The 16,727-nt window shown below is 37.4% G+C and overlaps 1 protein-coding gene across 1 annotated transcript; it reads left to right on the forward strand.

Moving 5' to 3' along the window:
• Positions 1-890: 890 nt before the first annotated feature.
• On the forward strand, positions 891-14,868 carry LOC139733972 (inhibitor of growth protein 3-like). The gene is made up of 10 exons (XM_071644784.1): positions 891-918; positions 3,404-3,475; positions 4,681-4,781; positions 6,681-6,746; positions 7,320-7,416; positions 9,689-9,745; positions 10,555-10,811; positions 13,052-13,227; positions 13,833-14,034; positions 14,731-14,868. The coding sequence occupies exons 1-10, from the start codon at positions 891-893 to the stop codon at positions 14,866-14,868; spliced, it is 1,194 nt and encodes a 397-aa protein (XP_071500885.1).
• The last annotated feature ends 1,859 nt before the right edge of the window (positions 14,869-16,727 follow it).

The following is a 16,727-nucleotide window of genomic DNA, read 5'->3' on the forward strand; positions in this document are numbered from 1 at the left end:
AACAGTTCTCGTACAGTTGAAATGAATCCAGGATATGAATATGCAAATGAGTGAGCTGCCGATGCTATCACCTTCATTTCAGGTGATTATACAATTTGCCATACAGAAAAATTACGAAAATTCAAGTTTACTATGGCAAATTGTGAGGGGAGTCATCAAAAGTTCATTTGCATATTCATGACTTGACTATATATATCTTGAAAGTTAGCGAAAACTTCACAAAAAGTTTCACAACTCCCTTAATTTTCATTCGACTTCGATCAAACAGCAACTGTGGCTTTCACTGATTGTGCTTGTAAGATGTTGCTCTTTGTTTTTAAACTAACAACTTTGTCCTGGAATTTGGAAGAGGCTCCAGGCTCTCCCGCTCTAGTTCGAAGGGAGATCTCCCGCCAAAGCCCATTATTCCGCAAAACCCCCGTTCTCCTGTTCTTCCGTTATACTCTCCCGCCCTGGCTCTGATGTGTCTCCCGCTACCGGAGACCTAAACTAACATGATGGTTACATATCCACATTGTGCCTTGAACAGATCGTATCCGGGCAATTAACCCCCCACATAGTGGTAATGTGGTAAGGTTAGAGCAAAGATTAGGGTTAGGGTTAAGAGTTTTGGTAGGGTTATGATTAGGTTCAGGATTAGGATTAGGATTACGGCCAGGAGAAGGGTCCGGGGTAATTGCCAAGGGGTACTAGTAATTGCCCTAGACCCGAACAGATATACGGGCCTTCCGTGCGATCATGTTGTTAAGTAATAGCCTCTTTTTCATGCACTCGGCTGGCCTCTCTCTCTCTGCTTCAATAGCCCCATCAACGTTGAAGTTGTATCTCATACGTAGAGATCGCAATTGGTTGTGCAAGATAGGCCGTAGCGCGCGGAATAAACCATTAAAATGTTGTATTTAGAGGATTATCTTGAAAGTGAGTATGCTGTTTCAAAGTAGAACTGTTGTTTGTAGTGAATACATACATCTGAGGGTAACCTTGGCTTGTTCAGAGTTTACATTGATCGAAAATGCTTTTTATTCTTTATCTGTGTTGTGTATAAAGGAATGGTGTATCAAGTGCAAGTGATTTCCGGTCAATCATTTTCTACGCGAAAGTCGTGCATAACGTGGCTATAATGTAAGGAAATCGATACTGTGTTTCCGGTCATACTTTAAGTTTCGATGAATTTACAGTTATGTCTGTGGTTACATTCCTCACTGTTAAGACTCATGGTTAAGTTATGGTTTCGTCTCAGTATTACCATTTGTATTACTATTCGTTAAAACGTTTTGGTTTCAACTTACGAGCCGAACCGTCGGCGTCGTGATGTCTGTAGTCCCATATACTAAAGATCATGTTGTGTGTCCGTGTGTTGTGTATAGTCTAGCGAGGTGCCCGCACCTCGCCAGGGCAGGGGCCCGAATACCGTAACCCCGCTTAAAATTGTTTTAAGCGCGCTAAACAAAAATTTATGCCCGGGACTGTGTTCATTCAGTACGCTTGAAACTTGGTAGGCTACCACAACCAAGCAAATTGTCGTGAAAACAAAACAGTTTTTCGCGAAAATCTGAAATTTTAATCGGAATAGGACCCTACGTTATGACGACGTGTTCAAGTATCGCCACTGTCCCCGCACGCATCTTTTACATGTATGTCTATGGGAGCATCACGGTCACCCGCACACATCTTTCAGTGCTTTGTCTATGGGAGCGCAGGTGACGAGTTGCGGGCCCCTTCCTTAGCGTGCAACTTTTTCGCATCGTTCGCGTTTGACGATGATAGCTGTAAATTTTCGATCTTTTCATCAGTGAACTTGTGATTCCATCGGAATTTTCAGCATTTTTCCTGTATGTGAATTGGATTTCAAAGAATTTCAGTGGCGAAATGTGATTCAAATATGCGCAAACATTTACTATGACGAGGTGCGGGTCACCCAAGTATATACTATGAATATAAGTATGATGATCGATGTGATGATATTGATAATTGGTACTTTTTTTTTTCGTTTTAAAGAATATTTTATTTTTCATCAATTAGAAACGCAATGTACAAACAAATTTATACAAAAATCTTTACACGAATTTCATAATTTCATAATTATTTTCACAATCCATATAGCTATAGGATCTAGACTAGAATGGTCTAACATCGTTACTCTAGAATATCTAAATCACTAATTTGTCAATCAGTTGCAATGAAAACATCTCGACGGGAGAAAATTCATGAATTTGAATAACAACTCTCTTTTCAACATTAATTCGGAAAAAGTTCCTGATGTCCCCCCCCCCAACTTGCACAAAACAAACAAACTACTATTCCCTTTTCCCAATAATAAACTAAATAAAGGTTATGCCATTTATAGGAAGACTTCCCATAACCTTTTATTTAGTCCACCAACAGCAAAAAAAAAACAAAAACAAAACAGCAACCTATCTATTTTGTGCAAACTAGTGGGGGGGGGGGGGGACATGAGGAACTCTTTCCATTCATTCTTCCTGACTTTTTATATCAATATCCATTGAAGTTTATTCCAGTAAAAAAAAAAAAAAAAAGATACATCGATGTCATCAGTATCATTGACATTGCGTTGCAGGCCCAGTGGCATTGAAGATAAAAATTTAGAATAAAACTCAAACTTGATTTTCTACCCTAATCCTCTAACCATTACCATAGGTGTACACACAATAGGTGATTATCAGTATTATCATTGTTATTTAGATTTTACTGCCTCCGCCAATTCAAGGAAGGAGGTTGTTTTCATTGTACGGAGGCTCATTGATGTGTTTGTTTGTCTGTTTGCAAAAAAAAAAAAACAAGTTGTGAAAGGATTTGACTGATAAACTTGCAGGAGAAGTTGATAATGACACATGGAACAAATGATTTAGTAGTGCTGCAGAAATTTTTATGGATTTCTGAAGGATTTGTAAATCTTTTGGCCGATATGGTCAATGAACTTGAGAGTTGAAGCTGCGCATATTTGAGGTTTTAAAAAGTGCATGCTCATCTAGGGTGAGGCGCCAGGTAGCTGGAAGGTAATGATGCAAAATAGTGGATTTTTACTTGGTACCCCAGGGTACTCGGTACAGCATCATATGCAAATCATGTTTTTATTTGTTTAATTTTTTTTATATTAGAAACAGTATACTTAAAATTTATTCCTATAAGCAGTAAATAACTAATTTTTAATTTCATCTGTGAATGTTCTGTAATGGCAAATTCAGATACGGGATATGATAATTTGTTTCTTGTCAAGTGATTCATAACATCTACCGTTGTATGTGTAAATATCAAATGCAAACTGTAACAAGACTGGATGATATATTGCACTGTCTGCCACCTCCTACTTCTACATGAAGGCATTTGACAACACATGAGTTAAATATTAATTTTCTGGAATCTTTTTCATTGTTTCTTCCAGTGATCGAGCAGCTCCCGATGGAACTAAAGGAAAGGTTCACAGAAATGAGAGAAATGGATTTACAAATTCAGAGTAAGATATGACATCTACACCTTCATTGTATTATCTTATGTATGTATGTATTTGTGTGTTTGTATGTATATACACCAGGGGCCTGTTGCATAAAAGTTACAATTATGGTAACTTTGCCATCCAATGGTAACTTCCATGGAATTCTTGATTTTGATTGGCTGTTGAGTATTGTTACCATGGTAGTTACCATTGGATGGCAAAGTTACCATAGTAGTAACTTTTATGCAACGGGCCCCACGACTCGACATTAGCAGTGATTTTGGCTAACATTGATGTTGGCCAACCAAATTTCCAAAAAGCTTGTCTTTTGGTGGCCTGATTAGGCAGATGAAACTCAAAACTGCATTATATATATATATATATATATATATATATATATATATATATGTATGTATATACACATATATATGTGTATATATCAATATATATATATATATATATCCATATATATATAATTTTGAGGCACAACATTTTGTTAATTCAGCTACCAAACTTTCAAATTCTAAGATTTTAGAAAAAATGTTAGTGTTGAGCCCTGTATCATGTAATGTATATACAGTACATGTAGAGTAGAGAGGGAGAGAAAGCATAGTCTTGATAGCACATAGTCTTGATTATTTAACAGGCACTGTTACTTTTTTTTTTTTTTTTGGTGTTTGTAGCATTAATGATTGTAGAATAAGAGTAAGAGTGGAGAATGAATTGTACAACTTCTGATGTAATGTTAGTTTACAGAAAATAGTTGCGTTGATCCTGTAAAATTTTATCTGCAAAAAGCCAGGATTTTTTTTTTCTTGAATAAAAAGATCACAGTGAGCCTCTTGGGCAACTCTTTCTCTTGGCTGTTGGCTCTACACAGTGGAAAGGAAAATTGCTAAAAATTGTGTAAGCATCCATAGCTGTGTTTATTGGTCTGTTTCTTTTTGAAATAGTTTAAATTGAACCAAACTCATAAACGTTCTTCGGCACTGTTCATATCATTTTTCTCTTCCCCATTACACTAGTTTGTAAATCTAAACAAGAATAAATGTGTCTCAGAGTAGATTCTGCGTTATTATGAGGTAAAAAACAGATGCAATCCATGTATCTTTTGAAGTCATTCTGTGAATTTATTTGCGAGCTTGTTGAAAAATGCACTGCACACATGCAAATATACTGGTATTAAATGCATGTGAGATTCTTCCCATTCTTTTCTATGTGCTCAGATTCTGTAGATACACTGGAGGACAAAGTGAAAAAGTTCTTTGAGGCTGCCAAAAAATTGAAACCAGACTCCAAGCAGCAGCAATATGAAACATTACGAAAGGTGAGAGCACAAAAGATAGTTCCTTCTCAGCGCTGACAGTTTGGAAAGTTGTACATTAATCATATCACATTTCGACTGAACAGGTTAAGTTTTATAGTATGGCAGGTCCCAGTGAAAGTGGACTTAATCTTTTCATAATTCTGGTTTTATGAATGAGGAACAATACATGTAAGGCAATACAACCTTAGGACACTCTCTTTTCAACAGAATTTTGTCAAGTAAAGTTGCTTCATATATCAAACTAAATTCTTAGCATATACAGTTCAGATTTATGAAGAAATAGAAAGATATCTATAGTCACATTCTTGATGAATATGCATAAATGGTAATGATAATGAGGCTCAGTGTATAAATGTTAATTCAATTCTGTGAAGAGAACTAAATATTGCAGTGTAATACACAAATCTACGTTGGGAATCAGCTCTGCTAGTCAGTCACCATGCTATGTGTGAAATTCTGGTCATTGAAAATTCATTCATTTGTGGAGGATTTTAAACTATCCAGTATATTAATAAATATTCTTTCGTGTTTAACCTCCAAAAATAAAAAGTAATCGGTTGGGACAACACAAATATCAACAAATGTAAACAAAGGAATTAATTGAATAATCGATTATGTTCTTTTATTATTAAAACAATAAAATATCAGATTCTCCAGTGGATTTTTAAACCTGAACTTGAAATTATATATGTTTGTAAACAATGACAAGAATTGAGTACTTAATAATTGTATTAAGATTCAAAAATAAATCTAATAAGAATAAGAGACCACGTTTTACACTCTCTGAGAACTTCAATATAAACTCATCTAATTAAAATCTTACATAGATCACTTTACACTGTAGGAATGCTCTAATAATAACCCCTAAAAATAAAGCAATTGAATGTTAATCTTTTATAATTGAAAATATTATTAAATAGATCTATATACGAACGGGTGGCCAAGAGAGATCAGGCTCTGATGAGAAATAAATGTCCTTGGAATAACCTCGTTGCAGATAGGAGACAGTGCGCGGCGATAAACGGTAGCGATGCAACAGTTGAAATAGCGACAGTGATGTAACAGTTCCAAAGAAAACAAGATAGTGATGAGGGAGAGTTCAGAAATAGTCAGGAAACGATGAGATGAGATTAGATGAGATGAGATGATATCAGATGAGGTGAGGTGAGATGAGATGTTGCAGAAGAGATGAGAAGAGATGTTCGCAGAAGAGATGAGATGAAATGAGATGTTGCCAGACAGATCAAAGAAATCGCGCGATGATGAACAACAAAGTCCGAAATGAAAGTGTCTCTGAAGGAAAAACCGTGGCAAGCTCTCTCCGTAATAAGATCAAAGAAATCGCGTGATGATGAACAACAAAGTCCGAAATGTAAGTGTCTCTGAAGGAAAAAAAAAGGTGGCAAGCTCTCTCCACAATAAAGAAAAATATCTGGAAATTATAGGATCATCTCCTGCCTTGAATATTCACCAGTAAGTAAGTAAGTAAGTAAGTAAGTAAGTGAGAGTGTGAGTATATGAAACAAGATATCTATCTCTTTCTTTAAAAAGAAATGTCCGCAAGACAATGCGTTAATAGAATCTCACGTCTTAGCAACGACATAACAATACTAAAACTTGAGCGCGATGCGCTCAGACAACGCACAAAGAGGCACGCCTCAAATAGCGCAGCGCTCATTATTACTTAATAATAGAATGCGCATAAAACTTAGATACAGGTACATACGTCATAATACCTGTGGCTAAATCACGGACAAAAATAAGAACATGCTACACATTCATAGCATAATGAATTGTACAAGTACATTTGCATGCATTGCATCATGACATGAGGTAAATACCACTGTATTATGTGTTCTTTGCATGCATTTATTCACATAGTTCTGTTTTCCTCTTCAGGAATACTACAAATTATTAGATGGTGCCGATGAAAAAGTTCAACTAGCAAATCAGGTGTATGATACGGTAAGATGTTGCAACAGATATTTTATCATGAAAGTGTAGAAGGTATAAATTTCATGTATCGTTGATGCAATTTTTTTAATATTGTGCTAGGGCTATCGAAATATAAAGTATAAAGTGTATTTTCTGCATTCCCAACATTCCTGACACAATTCTGTATTTGTTTAAAAGAAAAAAAAAACAGCAACAAAGAAAAAGTATTCTACTTGTATGTCATGAATATTTTTGTGCAAATAGTTTGTTTTGTGCTCAAGCAGGTGAGGTGAATTTTACATGTTTTTGATTTGGCGAATGGTCACGACAATTTAGTGAACACTTCAAGTAGCTCACCGCTGCTGTGATGGTTTAGGGCTCTGGCAGCACTTTCATTATATGCTCAAGGCTTACTGATCAGTGTTTCGAATTTGCTTAATTTTATTTTTGCACTCAGTTTTATGTCGAGCAAAATGCATAAAGATTTCCACTTTTACAGTGTATCTTGTCTCAGTGAGCATGGAAGAATTGTGTAAAATGATTGAGCATGTTGATGTGATTGCCTAAATATGACAATTTGCTTTATTTTCTTTTTCATTGTAGGTGGATAGATATTTACGCAAGCTAGATCAAGAAGTCAGTAGATTCAAGATGGAGTTAGAAGCAGATCATGCGGGTATAACAGAAATCCTCGAAAGAAGTAAGTGAGCAGTTTTGGATCATACAGTACTACATCAAAGGTTTTGGTAAAGAAAAGAAAGTCCCATTTTTTTTTATGCCTCCGCCACAAAGTGGTGCCAGAGGCATTACGTTTTCGGGTTGTCTGTCCGTCCTTCCGTCCGTCCGTAATGAATTTTGTGGACAGCGTAACTAAAAAACCTTTTGAGGTATTGTAATGGAACTTGGCATGTATGTGCATTAGGGGGTGAAGTTGTGCCTATCAACTTATGGGTGTACATGCTCAAGGTCAAAGGTCAAAAGGTCAAGGTCAAATGCTCAAAATTTTACTATTTCCCCCATATCTGTGCAATGCTAGAAGATATTTTCTTGAAACTTAGTGTATACATGTATTACCCAATTAAGATTCTCTGGTGAAAGTTTGGGGTCATGAGGTCAAAGGTCAAAAGGTCAAGTAAAAATGTTAAAATTTCACTTTTTTCTCCATATCTTGGAGATGATTCATGGTATCTTCATGGAACATAGTATATATGCATGTCCTGACTGGCAGTGATTATCATGGGAATTTTGGGTTCATGAGATTAAAGGTCAGGGGTCAAGGGCAACACTTCAAAATTTTACTATTTCCCTCATATTTATGCACTGCCTGCAAGATTATTATTTTTTTTTACTTGGTGTATGCATGAATAACCCAAGAGAGATTCTCTGGGAAGTTTTTTTTTTTTTGCCAAAAAGGTCAAAGGTCAAAAGGTCAAAGATCAAGTGAAAGTACTGAACTTTACTTCTTCCTCCCTATCTCGGAAGTGGCTCAAGTTATTTTGAAACTTATTTTCGTACATATGCATGTTCTGCCTGACAGTGATTCTCTTATGAATTTGAGGGTCAAAGGTCAAGGGTCAAAGGCCAGATGAAAATGGTAACAATTTACTATTCAATACAGAAATTGCACTTTTTCTCCGTACCTTGAAAATTACCCAATGCATAAACTTATGAAAGGGTCAAAGTCAAGTGAAAGTCCTAAAATCCCCAAATACATGCTCTCCCATTCATCTAATTAAACCTACATGTGTAGGTCAAGGAAGGTGAACATTCGACACATTTGTGACAAACATGCCATTTTAATAATTCGCCAATTTTGTGAAAATGTAATCATACATTGTCCACATGTACTACAGACGTATTAGGTGAATCATGCATTATGGCGGAGGCATACCAGTCGCCATAGCGACATTTCTAGTTTAGTTAGAATGTGAATCAGGGCAGGGCAGTAGTAATCACATAAAGTCAGCTCACAGTGAAGAATTTTTGAAGGAGAATTATCTCATACACTGGTATGTTTGTGTGTGTGTGTAATATTATATATATAACAGGGTGGCCCAGAAAGAATGGAACGCCTAAGATCTTTAATTTCAGCAATATTGTTGCAAATATGTCATTATTTTGCATACTATTGGAAAGGCCATTCTTTCTCCAATAGAATGACACCAAGTTCTTTAATTTTGGTTAATGCGTTATGATTTTAGGACCATTTTTGTCACCCTTGCAATTTTCAAAATGTGATTTTTTTGCACTCTCAGAGATACTGAAACCAGCGAGAATTCGGCTTGCCATAGAACCAATAGCGTTCACAATGTGTGGAATGTGGGGCAGACGGTGTGATTGTCATTGTCCGTTATCATTGTGAATGAGACGAATGGCTGCTGGTTCTATGGCAAGCTGAATTCTCGCTGGTTTCGGTATCTCTGAGAGTGCAAAAAGATCACATTTTGAAAATTGCAAGGGTGACCAAAATGGTCCTAAAATCATAATGCATTAACCAAAATTAAAGAACATGGTGTCATTCTATTGGAAAAAGAAAGGCCTTTCCAATAGTATGCAAAATAATGACATATTTGCAATAATATTGCTGAAATTAAAGATCTTAGGTGTTCCGTTCTTTCTGGGCCACCCTGTATATAATTGATATATATGTATTCATATACACACCTTCTGTAGTATGTGCTTGTGTGTATGCTTTTCTGTCTTTGTGTGCGTGTATATACATTGTATGCATCAAAGTGCTACCGCTTCTTTCACAAAGTATATTTAATGCCGGTGTGTTAGAATGTTTTTTTTTAATCCTTTTAGTAACAGTAACTACAAATTTTTGCCCACAACCTTTACGTGGACTGCCATGTCAAATGAGCATAAAGTAAAACATGATTGGCATGCTTATCTTCAAGTTTCATTGAGTTTACTCCAGAGAGTTTGTGTATGGATATGTAATCCATTTTTTTTTTCATCTTGTTTTCCAGGATCACTAGAATTAGAATCTTCACAGAAAGCACAATCAGGGTCATCCAAGTCGGACAGTAAGTTCATTTACTGTTACTTTTTAGTTGTTTATTTACTTTTTGTTTTATTATATTTTATTGTTTGTTTATTTATTTTCCAGAGTAAAACAATTGTTCATTAATTGTTAATTCCATGATAATGCGAGAATCCTAAGAGGTAATCCAAAGAGACCTTGTTCACGTCTCATGCATTGGTTATGTTGTTATGCTGTGTTTTCATAATGGCACGGTTCATCGGTCAAGCTCAAGTCATTGAGTAATAGTTATCATTTCACGCAAGTAGAATGGTTGGTGAAATTATATAAACTTTGATGAAATTTACCATGACAGGCCAACTGTCTGGTGTGATATAAGGATCAAGGTTATAAGCAATAGTCAACATGAAATTTCATTCCTTTTTTTTGTGGTAATGGAAGAGATGTCAGATGAAATTCAGTCAGATAAGATAAAAGTATTTAGTTTGAAGGAAGTCATTCATTGAGATGATTCTGAGGAGGATATGACAAAGATCGGGATTGATGGTCAACCTGTGATCTTAAGAAACCACTTTCCTTGGGGAAAATGTTACAAACATTTGACAAAATGTAGTCAGGTATGGTAAAATGTGTAGCCATCATAACAGTAATCATCAATAAATGGATTTTGTCCTTGCTGCTTCAACAGTAGGGGGTTAAACCACAAGTTAGACTGATTGATGGCATTTGGAATTCATGAGACGGTGGATAGATAGGAGAAAGGTGGGAGATATGTAGCACATTTAGTGTATGAAGCCAGAGCATATTCATGGATGTCACTTTAATGTCATCACATATTTTTTGCCCTCACAGAGAGAAAACATGCTCTTGACAATCATGTAGACAAACGGGTAAATGCAGACAAGCTTCTGTCAACACTAGCCACAAACGCCGCACAGGATATCGCGTCGCCGAGGGGCAGCGGCCTGGTCGGCAACAGCACCGGGATGGTGAACTCCAGGGACAGTGCGGGGGCCAATGCGCAGCCAACCCTGTCCTACATGGACAACGTGGGCTCAAGCACTGCCATCGCCATGGCTGCGGCCCAAGCAGTGTCCAACACATTACAAGTAAGGTGTTGTCAAGTCTTCGTTGGGTTGCATGCATAAAAGATGAATGTGCTGCATACTTTAATCATAATCAAACAATGAGTTTGTGGTATATGTGCACACCAAGTAGTGCCTGCAAAGAGAGGTAAAGACAATGATATTATACGGACAAACACAAAAAGAAATGCATTGTGCATGAAATGCAAAGAGATATGCTCACGATAACCATATTTACAATCATTTACTATCATTCTCAAAGCTTCTAAAATCCTAGTCATAATTGTCACAAGATTTACAAATGTATACAATGATGTTAAATCTCTGTGGTAATTGTCTGTATATACATTTTTTTATGCCTCCGCCACGAAGTGTCGCCGGAGGGCATTATGTTTTCGGGTTGTCTGTCCTTCGTTAGTCCGTCCGTCTGTAATCAATTTTGTGGACAGCGTAACTGAAAAACCATTGGAGGTATTCTGATTAAACTTGGCATGTGTATGTATGAGTGGGCGAAATTGTGCCTATCAACTTTTGGGTGCACATGCTCAAGGTCAAAGGTCAAAAGGTCAAGTGCTCAAAATTTCACTATTTCCCCCATATCTATGCAATACCTGACTGTATTTTCTTCAAACTTAGTGCATACATGTACTACCAAATGAAGATTCTCTAGACAGAGTTTTGGGTCATGAGGTCAAAGGTCAAAGGTCAAGTGAAAATGTTAAAATTTCATTTTTTTCTCCATATCTCAGAAGTGGTTCAAGGTATCTTCATGGAACTTAGTACATATGCATATACTGACTGGAAGTGAATATCTAGGGAATTTTGGGGTCATGGGGTCAAAGGTCAAGATTAACTCCTCAAAATTTCACTTTTTCCCCTCATGTTTATGCAATGCCTGGTTTTTCTTGAAACTTAGTGTATACAATGTATTACACGATAGAGATTCTCTGGAAAGTCTTTTGCCAAAAAGTCAATGGTGAAAATGTCAAAGGTCATGTGAAAGTGGTAAATTTCACTTCTTCCATATCTAGGAAGTGGCTCAAGGTATCATCATGAAACTTAGTACATATTTATGCATGTTCTGCCTGACAGTGATTCTCTTAAGAATATTAGGGTCAAAGGTCAAGGGTCAACGGCCAGGTTAAAATGCTAACAATTCGCTATTTAATACTGAAATTATACCTTTTCTCCATCCCTTGAAAATTACTCAATGCATGTAAAACTTAAGAGTCAAAAGTCTAGTAAAAAATCCTCAAATCCCCAAATACATGCTCTCTTAGAAAATATAGCCATTCATCCAATTAAACCTAGTTGAAGGAAAGCGAACATTCAACACATTTGTGACAATCATGTCATTTTGATATTTTGCTAATTATGTTAAACTGTCATCACACATTGTCAAGACGTACTACAGACCTCTTAGGAGAATCATGCATTATGGCGGAGGCATACCAGTCGCCATAGCAACATTTCTAGTTAATCTTTATGAAGTGTATGGGAAAAAGTAAAATTACCATTTGTTAGCCGCTGAAGAATTTAACCCCCTAGTATTCATCACTGTCATAATAATTGGTTACCTGTATAATGTGAGCATGATGGCCTCCATCTCCTCAAGCTGAATGTAATAAAAAGATGAGAGATGCCATGAAGTATAAAGGTTGGTTTATGAAGCCTTCAGATATTTTGTTACAAGCCAAATTATGCTAGAGGTAAGAGCGCTTCCATGTTTACAGTCACATCATTTGAAACATCATTACAGATTCGTACGAGAAACAATTTAGCGAATTATTCATTGTATAATCAAAATTTCAACTGTTGAATATCTGTTTTATGCTTTTGTAAAGTCTACATAGTTCCATTTGCGTGATTTTTTGTGTTTTGTGCAGGAGTATGTGGTTATCATTACGTTGTTGTTCATTTTTTCTACATGTTTGATTGTTGCATGTCCACACTACGAAAGATATTTTGGTTGCCAAAAACGTACTCGGGCTCTAATTTGCCAAAAAGCATGCATGTCAACCTTGTGTCTGGGGTATATTTTTCAGAATGGGTAAATTGTTTATATTCAAGTGATTGAAGTTTCTGTACAGGAATGGATTGTGTCAGCTTAAATGGTTAAATAGGGAAACTGCTTCTATTATACCTCTGAGGCATGGGAAAACCCATTTATTTTTTGCTGATGATAAGATGTATAAATTCCTGGCCATGCAGAATACCAGGTCTTGTGACGTGCAATTTTTTATGCCATGCTATCCAACGTTCAGATGCAGCAGGGTAGAAGAACAGCAAGTCTAAAGGCCAGCTACGAAGCCATCAAGTCCGGTGCGTACTCTGGCCTGGGAACGCTGGGCAGAGACTTCACTTATGGCAGTAACTCGGCAGCTTCAGAAGGCACATCATCTTCCAGCAATAAGTCCAGTGGACGTCACAGAAACAAGAAGTGAGTTTCTCCTCTTCCTGCCAAGATGTTGCTGGGTAGAAAGGGATGTTAGCATGTCATTTTATTGTGGTTGTTGAGCATGGGGAAACATGGGTGGTCCAATTGAATCTGGCTTCATTTGCTGCCCACCAGGTACATTAAAACACCACAAATAGCATCCGTTAGCAAATATGTGTATGAAAGCATACACACATCAGTAATGGTCAACTCCAGTCAAGATTCCTCGGCTGTGTGTGTACGTACATAGAGATCAGTGCTAAAGCTGTATACAGTTCGTTACAGGGATTCTAAAATATATGAGGCGGTCCAGCCTTCCCACTCCATGGTATCCCCATGCTACTGGGTCTACAAGAGATGACACTTACCAAGTTAGATGTTAACAAGCATTTCAAGTGTACAACACTCGTCCAGTTTCAAAGAATATCTTACAGATTTCTTTCCATTCATCTGTGCAGTTCGTACTTGGATTATCTTGGGTCCTCCCCCCCCCCCCCAAAAAAAAAAAAAAAAAAAAAAAAAAATTGTTTAATCAAAGTCACTTTCTTCAAGAAATAGTCTTTGTTACTGTTTTGCACTGTGAGTAATATTTGCTTCCCCTTCATTAGGCACAAAAGTTCATCAAGCTCAAGTAGTCAACAGCAGCAGCAACAGGCAGTAGATCTACCTCCCTTAATAGAGCCTCTCGCAGAGCAACCGCTGGATGAGAGTTCACAGAGCTACGACTGGGCGTATGACCCCAACGAGCCCAGATACTGTGTTTGCAACCAGGTGTCCTATGGCGAAATGGTTGGCTGTGACAACCCCAAGGTAAGATAGTTCAACACTGGAACTGAATCTCTGCCGATTACACTGGCTCTTGGCCTGACCCCCATGGAATGTGTACTGAAAATATGTGGGTAAAGTTACGTTTGGAGTTGTACTGGAATTCAGCCCTTTGCTACACCAATTGGAATGTGCTCACATATTTTGCAAGCTTGTGGTCTATGGACAGAGCTTGAATCTTCCATAACAGCTGAACATACCTCATCTCTCACTTGCATATTTGGACAAGAAAGTCCACCTTATTTAGTGCAATAATTCTATGTACTTGCTTCTTTTTTGATAAGATCAGAAATCTAATAAGATTGTAGGGACTAGGTAACCATCTACTTCAGTTGTGTCATGGCACCTCCACCCTGTTGAAGCAGGGAGTTCTGGTTATTTTCCTGCTTATTTTGTAAATATTTCCTCGGAAGGTTTTGGAAGGCAAGATGCCCAAGATAGATTGACATGAATAATCACAAGGGATGCCAGGATTCCTGTGTGATTCTGTCTAGATGTTTGGTGACAAATACTGCAATCAATTAACAGTGATATTTCTGGCAGCTGAATGAAAAGAAAAACCGAGAAATGATGATATGTATGTATACTTTGAAAAGTATACCTTGAAATATCAATGAAGAAATTGTCTCAGCTCTGATTCTTTGTTCTGACCATTTCCTCTCTGTATGCATTTTTCCCCAGTGTCCCATTGAATGGTTCCACTATGGGTGTGTGGGCATCACAAACCCGCCCAAGGGCAAGTGGTTCTGTCCACAGTGTACGGCCGCCATGAAGCGCCGAGAAAAGAAAGACGTGCCGTCATCGCACAAGCACAAGTGACTAGCAAAGAAGAAAAAGAAGAAGAAAGCTCGCTGAGATGCCAAGCCATCCAGAATGGCTGTGAGCAAGAACGGATGGAAGGGGCTTGGACAAAGAGACAGATTATTCCACTTTGGTCATCAACAATAACACTGTAAAGTACTGGGAGACTGCTATAGGAACTTGTTGCCTTCCGGAAAACAAGCAGAATGTTCATCATAATTATAGTTACTGAATTTTGTTGCTCTTTGGGCAAACTATTAAGACTTTTTTTTTTCTTAAATATTCCCCCCATCTCAAAATTTGACGACCTCAGTACATGCCGAAGATCAGCTTATCCCAGAGCTGAGAGTGATTACAGGTGATTCAAGGTGCTCTTGTCCATCATTGTAAGAGCAAACTTGGATTACTCAGAAGTAGAAGTCCTCTTTTGCAAAACCTGCCAGTAGGTTTCATAGAAAACACTGTTTTGTGTTATTTTTTTTCAAAATTGTATTACACATATGTCTGTTGCAGAAAAATTAAAATACTGTTCCCCCCCCCCCCAAAAAAAAAAAAAAAGAAAGAATGCCTTTTCACCCATTGGATTACTGCAATAATGTGAACAATATTGGCATCCCTGGAAATGCTAAAGGCATCTCTCAGTCACTTCTGTTATTTTGGTGGTGAGATTTATGAAAGATGTCGCACAAATGGAATAATTCTGATGTATTTACTCTTCCACATGATGTCTTAAGTTACAATGGCCTAGTAGTCACTTTGTCGTCCCGCACCATTTTGCAAAAGAGGACTTCTGTCTTGAGTATCACTCTTACGCAAGTATGAGCTCATTTATCTTGCTGAGAGGTATGTGTATGCAATTACGTCTGGGGAACATTACACAAAATAGTATGGGCAACAGTATGGGCAAAGGAGGTGGTGATGCTCTCCTTTGCCTAAATAGGCTACTGTTGCTACGTTGGTATCTAGTTGTGGCAAATATTACTTCCCTTGTTATCCCGGTCAGTCCAAAGCCCCTTCGTGATCAATTGACCTTTAAAATATCCGCATGCCAGAGCTGCATATACAAAAGTTCTGGCATGTCAGGTCGATAACAACCTCCCTTCTCTACCACAACATCACTGTAGAAAGGTTTCATTCTGACATGACACAGTCAGACAAATCCCACAATCTAGTGTGACCACTGTTCGTGTCGGATATTGGTTGTTATATTTCTTTCCGTTCTTGTGCATGAAGTTAGCTTTTACCCTTTTCACAGTCCCATCACCATTGGTAGTTCCGTGTCTAGCTGTAGAACTACCTTAAGGTGATGTTGCATGGAGGTTCCACCTCTTTGTGCAGTGGTGCAGTAAACATCGTATCTGTGAATCGTGGCTTCTTCTTTTTCTTCGTGAAGTTGAGTTTATACTAATATTTGTTTGTGTGATTGTTTTCTTGTCTGAAAGTTTATTTTGTAGCAGTATTTAGCAAAACCAACAACAGGAGACACAATGTGTGACAGAAAAAATAAATATTGTAACTGGGTGAGAGTTCTGAAGTGATGAAGCGGTTTCTGTGTTCTCCAAAATGTATTCTCAAGTTGGTTTGTTTCAGCGTTATAGGCTGCTTGTGCATTTAGTTGTAAGATGTGTAAGAATGAAGTTACGTCTGTGAGCAGCTAAGAAGCTGGATGATTATACCACTGTCAGGTGAAAGTATAGTAAACCCCTTTCTTTTTCTCTGTGGATCAAGTTAGCAATCAAAGTGCAGAGGGAGAAATAATAACCTTCATTATTTTGTTACAATAAACTTATCTATGATAATGTAGAACTCCAATGAAGACCAAAGAATGAACAATTTAGAAGACATTCATACCTAAGATAATCTGATTTGAGAATACT

The sequence above is a fragment of the Diadema antillarum genome, unplaced genomic scaffold (assembly GCF_040938485.1).
Source record: "Diadema antillarum isolate AM-2024a unplaced genomic scaffold, OU_Dant_1.0 seq00000507_RagTag, whole genome shotgun sequence".
Taxonomy (NCBI): domain Eukaryota; kingdom Metazoa; phylum Echinodermata; class Echinoidea; order Diadematoida; family Diadematidae; genus Diadema; species Diadema antillarum.